General features: G+C 41.2%; 1 protein-coding gene across 4 annotated transcripts in view; it reads left to right on the top strand.

Annotated features, from left to right (window-relative positions):
• Positions 1–13430, top strand: part of FNBP1L (formin binding protein 1 like) — a 96740-nt gene that overhangs the window by 63876 nt on the left and 19434 nt on the right. For all 4 annotated transcript variants that reach the window (XM_075131620.1, XM_048862199.2, XM_048862197.2 and 1 more), the window contains exons 3-7: positions 2704–2757; positions 4582–4729; positions 5129–5191; positions 9766–9870; positions 10481–10609. In XM_075131620.1, the coding sequence (XP_074987721.1) occupies positions 2704–2757; positions 4582–4729; positions 5129–5191; positions 9766–9870; positions 10481–10609 (499 nt within the window). The remainder of the gene's footprint in view (positions 1–2703; positions 2758–4581; positions 4730–5128; positions 5192–9765; positions 9871–10480; positions 10610–13430) is intronic.

Genomic DNA, 13430 nt, shown 5'->3' with positions numbered 1-13430 from the left:
TCCTTCACAGAGGTAGGAATAGAATGCAAAAATCCTAATCTCCAGCATTCTGTTGCTGCTTGTCAGTGGGTTACACAACAATTTGCTGAAGTATCACAACCTCCCCAAAGGGCCTGGTCCAAATAGAAAAATAACACTTCTTTAGCTCAAGTTTAGATGTCTGTGCTGGGAATCGCATGGTTCAGAAATTCAACCTTAATGCTAACCTGGGGAGGGTGAGGGTTGGGAAGGGTTTCTTCTATTTGCACATGATGGAATTTCTTCCCCCTCCCAATTTTTCTCTTTGAATAACTAGCTTATTTAATTTACAGTGAGAAAACATCCTTAGACACTTTTATGGTTTAAAAACCATCCTATGTGATAATTGTGTTGCAACAAAACACAGGTGGTCCACATTTTGGTGCTCTGTCACACTGAAAAGTGTGAAGGGTGAGCGTATTAGTAAAATAAGTAGACACAGTATGGCTTTTGAGTTACACAGCAGAGCAAGAGAGTGCTGTTCTTGCAGTCATCCTTTCAGTGTAACTGCACTTTTAAATCCTAAAACTGAACAAAGGGAAGCCTGGGCAAACGCTATTCTACAGCAATATGTAAATAATATGCTAATTTGTACTGGTTTTTATTGTTTGGATTGTAAATATATAGGATGGATAAAAATCTGGCATATGAAATATGCAGTATTGGGCATGGTATTAGCAGCCTAAAATGGAGAATATACAGCAGTTAGCTCTGCTATCTGCCCTTCTCATTGCAGCTACTAAATGGATTTCATGGTGAAGAAAGTGCAATATAAACAGTATTTTACAGAAATATCTGGAGAAGAAATTGATATGCTTTCAAAATGCCTATAAAGAAACCTGATACCTCTTCAGACTGTACTCACTGCCATCGTCTGTTGGCTGCAGAAGACTCTTAACAATAAAATTGGGTGATACAGATTCTATTGTGAAAGGTTTTAATAAGTACTGACAAGAACTAATGCTCTGCAAAAGTCCATGACTATTACGGAAGGAAAGCTAAAGAGTTTTCTGCTAACATGACCACATTGGATACTAGAGCTACTGAAGTAGACTCTTAAATTAACTATCAGAAAATCTTCAGTAAATTCAAGCAAAAACTGAAGAGTATAACAGCTTGCATAAAACGTAAAATCTGATCATATGATAGAGACTATTGGAATTACTGGAAAATCAAATAAAATGTAGAAATGTTAGATTTAAAGATGTGCCAGTGGCCAAAGAAGTGCCAGATCCTCTTGTATTTTGTTAAAATTATGGTTTGTTTATTTCACTTTGACACAGAAAATTATTCTGTATTTGCTGAAAAAGATACAAAATTCCTTCTAGACAGAGGCAGGGAGATCAGTAATGGAGCTATAATTGCAACTTTTGTGGTTTATAAAAAGTGAGAGAATTTTGAAGACTGTTATAATAAAAAAGATACTGCAGTATGAAGATGGGATCTTTGTCCGTATACTGAAAATAGGAGGGTGGGGAGAATTAATTGTGGGCTTGTTTGTTTGTTTTTTTAAAGGAAGGGTTTCATGGTGACCTACAGGTACCTTTCTGGCTTTCAGTTTGTTACCTGTGGCAATAAATCTTTTTTTTGGGACAGTAAATCTGGTGCAGCCGGGTGGGAGTGGGGGAATATATGTTTTGGAGAAGGATTGTATTTGAAAATTGACACTCAAGTATTGTTTCTCTCTCTCTCTCTCTTTTTTTCCTTTTTCTAAGATTGTGGGCATGTTATGTTGCTTTGGCATGTCACAGGATTCTTTATAATGTTGTTCTACTGCATTTCCAAATTTAGGCACTAATCCTGCAGTTATTTCTGTAGCAGTGCATCCCTATGTTATCAGTGTCTGACTAGAGGATTTAGTACAGCAAATGTGTTGATCAAGATTGCATTCCTGCAGTGTGTAGCATGCAGATGCATGGCTATGTCCACTCATTAAAGTAAATGATGCTTCTCACAGGCACAGCAGTCTGTCCACATGCTACATAGAGCGTATTAGGGGTCTCAGTCTCTTTTTTTAGATTTTTTTTTCTTAGCTTTTGAACTGTTGATGTTTCCAGGGACACTGATGATGTTTTCAGGTCTAAGGTATTGCCTCCATTTTTTAAAAAAAAGATTCTGCATCTTGCACCCTAAAATCTGCTCATGTTCAAAACAATGACTGTAGTGTAGTTAAAATAATTTGTCTGAATGTCTGCTGAAAGCTAAACCCTGGTCACCGGATTTCTCTGCAAACAGTCATGAATGTGGTACCCAGAATGACTATATGATTTGCACGTTGCTTAGCTGTGCCTGTCTATATCATTTGTGTGTCCAGATAGGATAGTAAATGTAAAATAAAACCTGCTGTTTGTGAGCCTTTTAAGTTGGATGTGAATAAATGAGGTGATTTAGTTACTATGGCAACAGGTGCCTTAAAATATATATTACTCTGTTGGCTTCACTGAGTTTACACCAAAATAAGTTTGCCCTGTGAAGTTGTATCAAATTCTTCTTTCAAATAGTTTACAGTATGTGACCCTAGTGCTGCAGAGACCTTCACTGGTATAAGGCTCTCCCCATGAAGATCCTTTGCAGCACTGGGGCCTATTTTTTATCACTATATCCCTCTCCAATTTTTTTTTTTTGACACTGCAACTAGAAAAATGCTTTTATAATATAGTATATGTACTTTTCACCTTTTAACAGAAATCTGGTTAAGAAGTACTGTCCCAAACGTTCATCAAAAGATGAAGAGCCCAGGTAAAATATATGCATTTAAAGTTTTACATATATAAATAGCAAATACCACTGTATATTGTTTAATCTTTTTTATCCTTAATGGAACTTTTTCTGTGTAAATATTTTTGATGGATAAATTAGCAAATGAATGAAATCAGGACTTCCTTTGTTTGGGTTCTTGTTCTATAACAATTAAATATCACACTTTACTGTTCCCACTATTGGTGTCTTAAAGTTTTAGGTGTTGTCAATTTGTATTAGCAGCTTTCCAAATTAAACTTCATTTAGCAGAAGAGTTTGAAAGTGAAGTTTTAGTGCAATATATATATTATATATATATACACACACACACACACACACATTCTGGCATTACTTTTATAGGATTGGGAATAATTTGGCCTTAATGTGTGTGTTTCTTTTTCTTACAATTTTTATTAACCCTTTGAGAATCCTGGTAACGTTCTACCAATGCAGCTCTGCAGACTTGGGTTTTGACTGCATGCTGAATTGTCATTTATTTTTGGCTAGTGAAACTCAAGTGTGTTACCCTGGCAACTTACTTTGGCTCCAAGAGGCAAAGTAGATTTGGATGACCATTTGTGAGGGTAACACTGCATGTTAAGCAATTCCATTGTCAATGGTGTAAGGATACATCTACACTGCAGTGGGGAGGTGTGATTCCCAGTTCCGGTAAACGTACATGCTTAAGCTAGCATGCGGGGTGGCTGCGGTGGCATAGCTGGCATCATGTGTATGTAAGATCTCCCATGGAGTTGTTCTTTGGAGGCTAGCCTGAGCTACCACCAGTGCTGCCATGTTTAGCGCACTCACTCCAGAAGTGCTAGCACGTGTATGCCCACAGTCACTCCCAATTACAGGGTAGACATAGCCTAAGAGAAGTGCTTATTTTGCTGTCCTCGTCATTGATGATATTTGATGTCTGATTAAAACACAGTGCTAGTTTTTAAAGTATAAATAATTGGACTATGAATGAAAGAATGGTGAAAACTTAAGGGTAGCATGTGGGATGGATTTCACGTTGCAGCCAGGGAAGTGCTATGCAGAAATGCCTTGGGGAACCCCACCAGAAACACCTCCAGTTCTATTTAAACCCACCTCCAAAGAAATCTGGACGGCAGGAGTCAGGATTTCCAAGTCCACAATGGAATTCAGGATGCCAGCTTTAAGAAGATGGCAATATTCCATTATTAAAGAAAGATGCATATTTTAATATGGTGACTGTTTTTGTTTCTTTCCTCCCTTCCACACACACTTTCTACCCTTATTTTTGCCCCTCCTCCTCCCCCTTTTTAGTGCCAGCCATAGTGGCACCTTACCTCCAGCCAAGAGGTGGGCAGGCAAACAGGCAGCTGTCTCCAGAGCTGATAGCAAACTTGTTCTGTAGATCATCCATCGGGATGCAAATGAGTGGTATGATTGGCATGTTCCACCCTCAAGACCAAGCACATCATCTCTGCAACAAGTTCAGCCTCCGAGCCTAGGGACCTAAGTCCGTTCCCAAGCTCAGGCCTCTCAGTTGGCAGCTTAGGATACCACTAAACTGCAGGGCCTTTCAGGTAGTATTCTTATTCTTTCTTTTCCACTCCCCAGAATCCATGTTCTTATAAACTATGTATGAAGAGACATTAGAATGTGGTACATCTTAGGCCCAACGTCGGCTTTTCCCACTGTGCATTTTCACTGTAGTTCAGCATTAGTCTAAGGCTTATTTTACAGTGTATCTAATTTTAACACACACTATGTTCTCTTAATGGCTAAGTAAAGAAATCCTTAGTGAAAGTAAAAGTCAATTTCACCTTGTGTTTTCCATGTGTATTTTGTCAGGTTTACATCCTGTCTAGCCTTTTTTAACATCCTTAATGAGTTAAATGACTATGCAGGACAACGAGAAGTAGTAGCAGAAGAAATGGGACACAGAGTCTATGGAGAACTAATGAGATATTCTCATGATCTAAAAACAGAAAGAAAAATGGTAATTCCTATATTCTTATCCAACAATCGTGTATAAAATGACTGTTTTCATTCAAAGAATCTGTATACTTATTTGTCCAGTCAGTAGTATAAATGTGACAGTAGTGTCAATTATAAGTTTTATGTGCAACTTAACATAACATCAGAGTAGCTCTCTTCAATACATATTTACTTGCTATGATGTTCAAAATACAAATATAGAATAGTGCCCATTAATAACTTTTGAGTAAATAACCCTGGTCTATCGTGCTGTTCTTGCATGGATAGTAATATCTCCAATAAAGTACCTTCATAAATTAGTAAGCAATTGACATAGCATACTGAATGTAAACTAGAACAGAAACCAGTAAGGTTAACAGTATCTGAGATTTGTGAAAATGTCTTATTTATGGCCTTACAGCATCTTCAAGAAGGGCGAAAAGCTCAGCAGTATCTTGACATGTGCTGGAAACAGATGGATAATGTGAGTTTTTCTGTTAATAGTGTACAGTTCTACACAACTGTTGCCATTACGTTTGCGTTGGTGTTTAGTTTAGCTGTATCACTGAATGATCGCATTAGATTTATTGTTCAGTAGCCAAGACAGAATACAATGTACTTGTAGTTCATTACCTAATTAATTTCTCTGTAAATTGTTATTCTCTGTAGGAGTTACCTTTTTGGGGTTTATGTGATGTAGAGAAGTAGCTTTCAAATATATTAGAATTTTCTTGAAAATAACACCAATCCTATGTCCTGGAGGCATCTACTAGCAATCCTTCAGCCTAGCAATCCTTCAGCTATCAGTCCCTTTTCTCCTAGCCTGCTCTCATTGTAATCACCTACAGTTTAAGAAATAGCTTATTTTGTGGGACAGTTTCACTAGTTATGTTCCATCTTTTCACATTTTTATAGATTTACTGCTGCCTCCTTAGTAGTTGTAGTAGATTTTCCAAGTTTCTGTTCTTACTAATTAACCTCAAATTAACCCAACTGTGTTTAAAGACTTGAAGGTATGTAGCATTTACTTATGCATCATTTAGGAAATCAAAGCTTTAAGTCCGTCATCAGTATTGGACTTGATCAAGATGGCTTGTAACAAAAGGTTTATTCAAGAATGCTGCTATGTCTATTGTATAGTCCTTTTTTGTTTATTTCACTTTCAGTCAATATAAACTCTGTTTAATAGAGGAATACAGGCAGAGTACTCCCAGGGTTCCATTCTTTGAAAGCCCCAGTTTAAAAGGAGGCAGAACAGAAATTCTACTTTCCATGTCTCAGTGATACTTTTGAAGTGATATTGACAAAGATTTCTCCTGTGCCAATACGCCATCCTTAGAATGTGTTGCTTCTTGGTCAGATATCCTAAAACAATGGTGAAGAGGTGGAAGATTCATATTTAGGAAGGCAGAGTCAGAAGAATGAAAGAAATTTTTAATTTCACATGCTTTACATCAGGGGTCGGCAGCCTTTCAGAAGTGGTGTGCCGAGTCTTCATTTATTCACTTTAATTTAAGGTTTCACGTGCCAGTAATACATTTTAACATTTTTTTAGAAGGTCTCTCGCTATAAGTCTATATATTATATAACTAAACTATTGTTGTATGTAAAGTAAACAAGGTTTTCAAAATGTTTAAGAAGCTTCATTTAAAATTAAATTAAAATGCTGATCTTACGCCGCTGGCCCACTCAGCCCGCTGCCAGCCTGGGGTTCCGTTCACCTAGGCTGGCAGCAGGCTGACCGGGGCCTGCGGCCAGGACCCTGGCTAGCAAGGGGCCGGCAGCCAGAACCCTGGGCTGGCAGCCAGAACCCCAGACCAGCAGCGGGCTGAGCGGGGCCGGCGGCCGGGACCCCAGACTGGCAGTGGGCTGAGCGGCTCAGCCCGCTGCCACTCAACCCGCTGCCGGTCTGGGGTTCAGTCCGCCGTCTCCTGCCAGCCAGGGTTACGGCTGCCGTTCCTGCTCAGCCCGCTGCCGGTCTGGGATCCCAGCCCTGCCCACATAGAGGAGTACCTACCTTCTCCCTGGTTCTACCCCATTCTCTTCCTCTCTCTGCACTGAGCTGAGGGTGGGAGTGCACTGAGCACAGGGTTGAGGGTGAAGGAGCAGGCTGGGGGTTGGGGTGCAGGGTCTGGCCAGGAACTAGAATGAGGGAGGGGGCTCAGGGTTGGGGCAAGAGGTTTGGGTGTGGAGTGCTTACCTGGGCAGCTCCCATTTGGTGCGAGGGGTGGGGGTGGGAATGTGGGGGGTGCAAGAGTTAGGACATGGGGTTTGAGGGGGCTAGGTATGTGTGGAGGGTACTGGAGTCAGGGCTGGGGTTGTGGGGGTGCAGGGGTCAGGGCAGGAGGCTGGGGTGTGTGGTGGGTGCAGGGGTCAGGGCATAGGGTGTGGGGGGGCTAGGTATGTGGGGGGTACTGGAGTCAGGGCTGGGGTCATGTGGGGTGCAGGGGTCAGGGAAGGAGGCTGGGGTGTGTGGGAGGTGCAGGGGTCAGGGGAGAGGGCTGGCTGTGTGTGAGGGGGGTGCAGGGGTCAGGGCAGAGGGCTGGCTTGTGTGAGCGGGGTGCAGGGCTCAGGGCAGGGGGCTGGGGTGTGGGGGCGGAATGTAAGGTGCAGGGATCAGGGTAGAGGGCTGGGGGTGTTTTGGGGGTGCAGGGATCAGGGCAGAGGGCTGGGTGTGTGTGAGGGGGGTGCAGGGCTCAGGGCAGGGGGCTGGGGTGTGGGGGGGATGTAAGGGTCAGGGCAGGGGGCTGGGGTGTGGGCTGGGGGTGTGGGGTTGCTCCCAGCCCCCTGCCCAGAGCGGCTCATGGCAGGGGGCTGGAGGGGATATGCCCTGATTCCACCCCCCTTCTCCAAGGCCCTGTCCCCCACCTCTTCTCCGCCTCCTCTCCGGAGCAGCGAGCGCACTGTGGCTCTTCTTCTCCCACTCCCGTGCTGATCGGTGGCAGGGAGAGGAGAAGGGGCAGGAATGCAGCACGCTGGGGGAAGAGGCGGGGAGGGAGGAGCTTGCCTGCCCTGCAGCAGCAGCCGGCAGGACCAAGCTTCTTCATCTCCAGGGGCGGAGAAGAGCAGGCCGGGGCAGGCAGGATTTTTAATGGCACGCTGCTGCCTGCCGGGGTACCGGTCTGGGTTTGGCAGCAGGCTGAGCAGGGCCGGCAGCTGGGACCCGGCAGGCAGCAGTGTGCCATTAAAAATCAGCTCACGTGCTGTCTTTGGCACGTGTGCCATAGGTTGCCGACCCCTGCTTTACATAAAGAAGAGAGGATAAGCAATAGGATTTCAAAATACTTCATTTGTAAAGTGTCAAGAGAGGGTAGCAGTTGGTTGCTGAAGATTGTTCATAAAGGTTCAACATTCTTTCTTGGAAATCTTGCCTATTGTCACCAAATTTTTGGAAAGGAAAGTGCTAATCAGGAAGAAGATTACAAAAACATTTGCATTTCTGAAACATTTCCATTGAACCAGTGCCAAACAGAAGGAAGGAAGAGCGAAGGGAAATCATTAAATCATTTTAAGGTGAACTGACTTCAGAACAAAAGTGAAAACTGAGTTAATCCCAGATTTCTATGCTGAGTGGTCCCCATTTACCAGACTGAGGGACATGCAGTGCAGAAATAAATTTTTAATTAACCCTTTTTTTCCATTCTCCTACATGAAATCCACTGGGCACTGCTCAGGTAACTGAAGATGGTTATTTAAAACTTATTTCTGTGCTGAATGCTCCTCCCATGCTGGGTAAATTGGAGAGACAGTTCTGGGTTTGTCACAGTTTTAATTTTTAGCTTTCCAGTTCATCTTTGAAACTTCAGTATTACAAAGACTAACTTCCCTCTTAATGTCAGAATAAATTAGAATTACATATCACTGCACAGGAAAAATCTTAGTGATTTTTCTGGAGTCAGTCATCTGTCTTGGAAATCGATGTGATTGAACCTGAAGAATTCTCGATATCTGCATAGGAATATATTTCAGTCACTATGGATTTGTGATGGAAAACAGCATTACCGGTCCTGAAAAACACCATTCCGGCAGATGCTAGCACTTCATGTGCTCACATACTTTGATCATTTATTGGTGTGTATGTATCTTCCTTAATGTATTGTTTCAAGTCCCATCTAATTCTGGCTTAAAAATAAGGAATTAATAGGGCCTTGGTGAACATGATGGGTAACAGCCTTTTCTCACTCTGGATGTTTAATAGTGGGGCATAAAATAGAGCCATCGTGTGTCAACAGTCAGAGACCACCTTACAGTAAATGTGTTGAGAATTGCAGTCTCAGTAGGTTGGCAATACCGACAGTGCACTTCTCTGTGAGATATTCTCAAATATATGAAGATTAGTTGTCTTTGGCTACAGAGTCTCTCAACAAATCTCTGAAGGCTTGATCTATGCTGTGAAATCTGACAATATATGACAGATTTGTTATCAGTAAGGTTAGCTAATATGATGCCAAGTATGGGTTAGTGTGGTCAGTGTAGACCAGGACAAACATTGTTCAGCATTGTGTCAGAGGGTCTAATTTTGGTTAGCTGAGACATTGCTGAACACTATTTGTTCTGGTCTATGCTCACTGCTAAACCATGCTCAGTATCTTGTCTATTAACATCATTGTAACAAATTGGTTAAGGAAATGAATTTTAAAATTATATAGATGTCTGGGTCCAGATTTGGATTTTCTTTCCCAGCCTCTTTCTGCCCCCCCGGGTAATCTGAGCTAGAATCTGGACCCAGCTATTCTTTATAATTAAATTTGTCTCTGTAATTGGGTGTTCATAATTTGGTTGCTTGTGTAATAATTTTAAAATCTATTTTGAACATTTCTGTGCTGGAACCCCATTAAGGTAAATGGAGCAAGTTGAAACCTCTGGAGAAAAGGTGGCTTGGCTGCAGATCGAACAAGACAGCAGTGCTTTGATTTTCAGGGTGAAGGCTCTTCTCAGCCAAGATTAATGGAAATTTTAAATGGAAGCTTAGATATCTAGGTTTTGAAGTTGCTGTAAAAATAAAACAGTACTATCTGTTGGTTTGTTAGAGCAATATAGTTTTCATGATTTTTATAGAGCAAAAAGAAATTTGAAAGAGAGTGCAGAGAGGCAGAAAAGGCACAGCAAAGCTATGAAAGACTGGACAACGACACAAATGCAACTAAGGCCGATGTTGAGAAGGTAAGACCCATGACACTTCTTCCTCTCCGCATTCTTGTTGTTACTATTATTAGAAAATGTTAATTTTTGTTGGCGTTATTTTTTGTAGCAATATTTGAACAACATAATATATTTATTTACATATTTTAGGCAATATCAAAGTTACAGTATAATTCATCTTTTAAAACTCAATGTACAGTGTAGTGAGGCATATTGACATATTTTAGTCTTTTAATTATTCAAAGGATGATCACACAGCAAATTACAGATAATGTCTAAGACAGAAGCTGTAGATGGGGATATTCGTCTGATGTAATTTTTGGTGTAATGTGCTTAGAATCTAGTTTAATGGTTTCTATTTTATTCTCCTTCTGAACCACCTTTAGTCCAATGGCTGCAGAGGAAGTTTTTATGGCAGTTCCTGAATATGACCTGTAGATTGACATTACAAATTTAATGGCACTCACATTCCTTCCCTTTTTGTTAATTATAGGGAGAAATGTTTGTGCCTCCACATCCACTGTGACTAATGTTTTTATGTAATTGGTGGGAAAGCTAGTTAAAGTAATGTTACATTTCTTTTGAGAGAACACAAATGAGGCATGTTTGTACTGATGTGACTTCCCATTAGGCTAAGCAACAATTAAACCTGCGTACACACATGGCAGATGAAAACAAAAATGAATATGCTGCACAACTACAGAACTTTAATGGAGAGCAACACAAACATTACTACATTGTCATTCCTCAGATTTACAAGGTAAAACAATATTTAATAAAATTAATTTCTTTATTTTTTGAGGGGGAAGAGGATTTCAAAATCTAAAACTTAAAGAAAAAGATAATCTTGGTAGATCACTTCCATCACCTAAGCTGGTAAAGATGTCTAAAGCATATCTGCCTAGGTTTTTATTAGGTTACATTTATTGTTCATAGCAATTAGATTTAGAAATGTAAATAAAATACTGTTGTAGTTTCTGTGAATATTGTTATAAATAGTAAGCTTCCTTTTGTTTGCTTAAAGAATACTAGAATCATATTGCAAAAGAAGAAAAAGTTTCTTTCAAGGACATACATTCTGTGCAGCATTCATTTAATATAAAGTGATCCATGGACGGCAACAAATGGGAAATCCCTCAAAGGTCTTGAAGTCTGTTGAAGCATTTGGGATAACACTGGGAACCTCACAGGCTACTCATCATCACTCTCATAAACACACTGGTCATTGGGGCACCATCATTGATGAGCAATCCATTAATTTTCTCCACCCCTGGTGATTGTTTGTCAGTGCTTGAGTCTCCGCAAAGCCCATTCCTGTCCACTCTTTTATATTGTCAATCCATCTCTTCTTTTGTCTAACTCTTCTTCTCTTCCCCTGTACTGTCCCTTGGAGGATGATCTTGGATAGGCCAGATGATCTTGTTACATGGCTGTACCACTTCAGCTTGCGCTTCTTCATGGTCATCAGGAGGTCTTCATATGAGCCAGCGCATTGGGTGATATTGCGGACCTCTTCATTAGTGACGTGGTCAAAGTAGGAGATACTTCTGTAAAATCCTGGGCATCTCATTTCTACTACCTGTATTTTCCGTGCAAGTTCTGCCGTAAGGGTCCATGTCTCGTGCGCATACAGAAAAATGGAGATGACCAATGCGTGCAGCAGTTTCAGTCTGGATTCCGGGGAGATGTTCTTATTCATCTGAATTGGCTTTAGCTTTGCCACTGCTGCTGTTATTTCCGCAGTTCTTGCCTGAATTTCTGCCTTGGATCCTTCATCAGTGATGACTGCCCACAAATACTTGAACTGTTTCACTGTCTCCAGCTCTTGTCCACTGACAGTGATACGTGAGCTGATCCCATCACGTTTGTTTGTCATCAGCTTGGTTTTCTCTGCACTGATTTCCATGCCATATTTTGCGAAGGTTTCATCCAGTTGTTTCACAAGATTGGCAAATTCATCTTTATTGCCTGCCAGGACATCAATGTCATCAGCGAACCGAAGATTTGAGATTGTTCACCCCCAATGCTGACTGTGCATATGTGATCTTCTAGGGCATCAGTCATTATGCGCTCCAAGTAGATATTGAACAGTGTGGGCAAAAGAAGGCAGCCTTGCCAGACTCCAACAGTAGTGCGAAACCACTCTCCCATTGTGCCATTGATGAGAACTGTACTGCTGGCCTTGGCATACAGTTGTTTAATGGTAAGAATAAGCTTATGACCAACATTGTTCTTATTCATGGTTTCCCAGAGAGCTTGGTGCCATACTCTGTCAAATATCTTCTTGAAGTCAACAAAGACGTGGTAGATGTCCTGCTGGTGGTGTAAGTATTTCTCACATAGAACACGAAGGTTGAAAATCTGTTCTGTAGTACTTCTTCCAGCACGAAAGCCGGCCTGTTCTTCAGCAATGATATTGTCTGCTTGTGTCTTCAGTCTGTTCAATATGACTTTCAACATCACTTTGTTGGGATGGCTAAATAAGCTTATGGTCCGATAATTTTGACACAATTGCAGGTTGTCTTTCTTTGGCAGAGTGACAATTAGTGACTGTGTCCATGTGGAGGGCCAGTCACCGGTCTGCCAGATCTTGTTGCAGATTTTGGTGAGTTCATCTATTACTATTTCTCCTCTGAATTTCATCAGTTCAGCTGGGATGTTGTGAATACCTGTAGCCTTTCCATTCTTGAGTGATTTCACAGCTGTCTCCACTTCTTCACATAGTATTGGAAAGTCATCCTCCTCTGTTCAATCTGGGCTGTCTAAAACACTAGGATCTCCATTTGTCTGATGGTTGTATAGATCAGAGCAGTAGTTTGGGGTCCACCTATTGATGATGTCCCTTTCTTCTGTAAGACTGTTCCCTTCTTTGTCTTGAATTGCATTAGCTTTGGTCCATCTTTCCTTGGTCAGATTTTTTACAACCTGGAAGTTTGCTATTTTTATAATTGATACGCTCTTCAGTTTTAGAGCATTGTTTTTCAATCCATATCTCCCTGGTCACCTTCATTCCTTTCTTGATCTTTCTGCCAATCGCTCTGTATTTATCAGCTCCTTCAGTGTGTTCTTGTCTCTCTTATGTTCTCTTCTAATATCACACATTTGTAGTATTTCATTTGTGACTCATGGTTTTGTCTTCTTACAGTGTTTCCGAAGGATGTCCATTGCTGCCGCATTCATTACAGCGTTGAAATTGTTGGTCATTGTTTCTATGTCTTGCTCCAGAGCAAGCAGCAAATTTTCTGCCAGTCATTGCTTGGAATGACTCTGCAACATTTTGGTCTCTGAGTGTGGTGAACTTTGGCCTGACAATTTTCCTTAGCCGCAGCTAAAAATTTAGCATCACAAGGTCATGATCACTTCCAGTATCAGCACCAGGGAAACTCCTTGTTTTAGCTCTGTTAATCCCAGAACAAAATCCATGTGTGCCATGTTGATCGTCTGGATGTTTTATGTGCTCCTAATATATTTGCAAGAACCAGATTGTTACAGCTGGCAAACTCCAAAAGTCTCAATCCTATCTCATTGGTTACCGCAATACAGAAAGGGCCACAATAATCTTGCCAATCTGCCTGTGTGTC

This window comes from Caretta caretta, chromosome 8 (assembly GCF_965140235.1).
Source record: "Caretta caretta isolate rCarCar2 chromosome 8, rCarCar1.hap1, whole genome shotgun sequence".
NCBI classification, from domain to species: Eukaryota; Metazoa; Chordata; order Testudines; family Cheloniidae; genus Caretta; species Caretta caretta.
The sequence above is the reverse complement of the archived record's forward strand: the minus strand, read 5'-3'. Positions and strand labels throughout refer to the sequence as shown.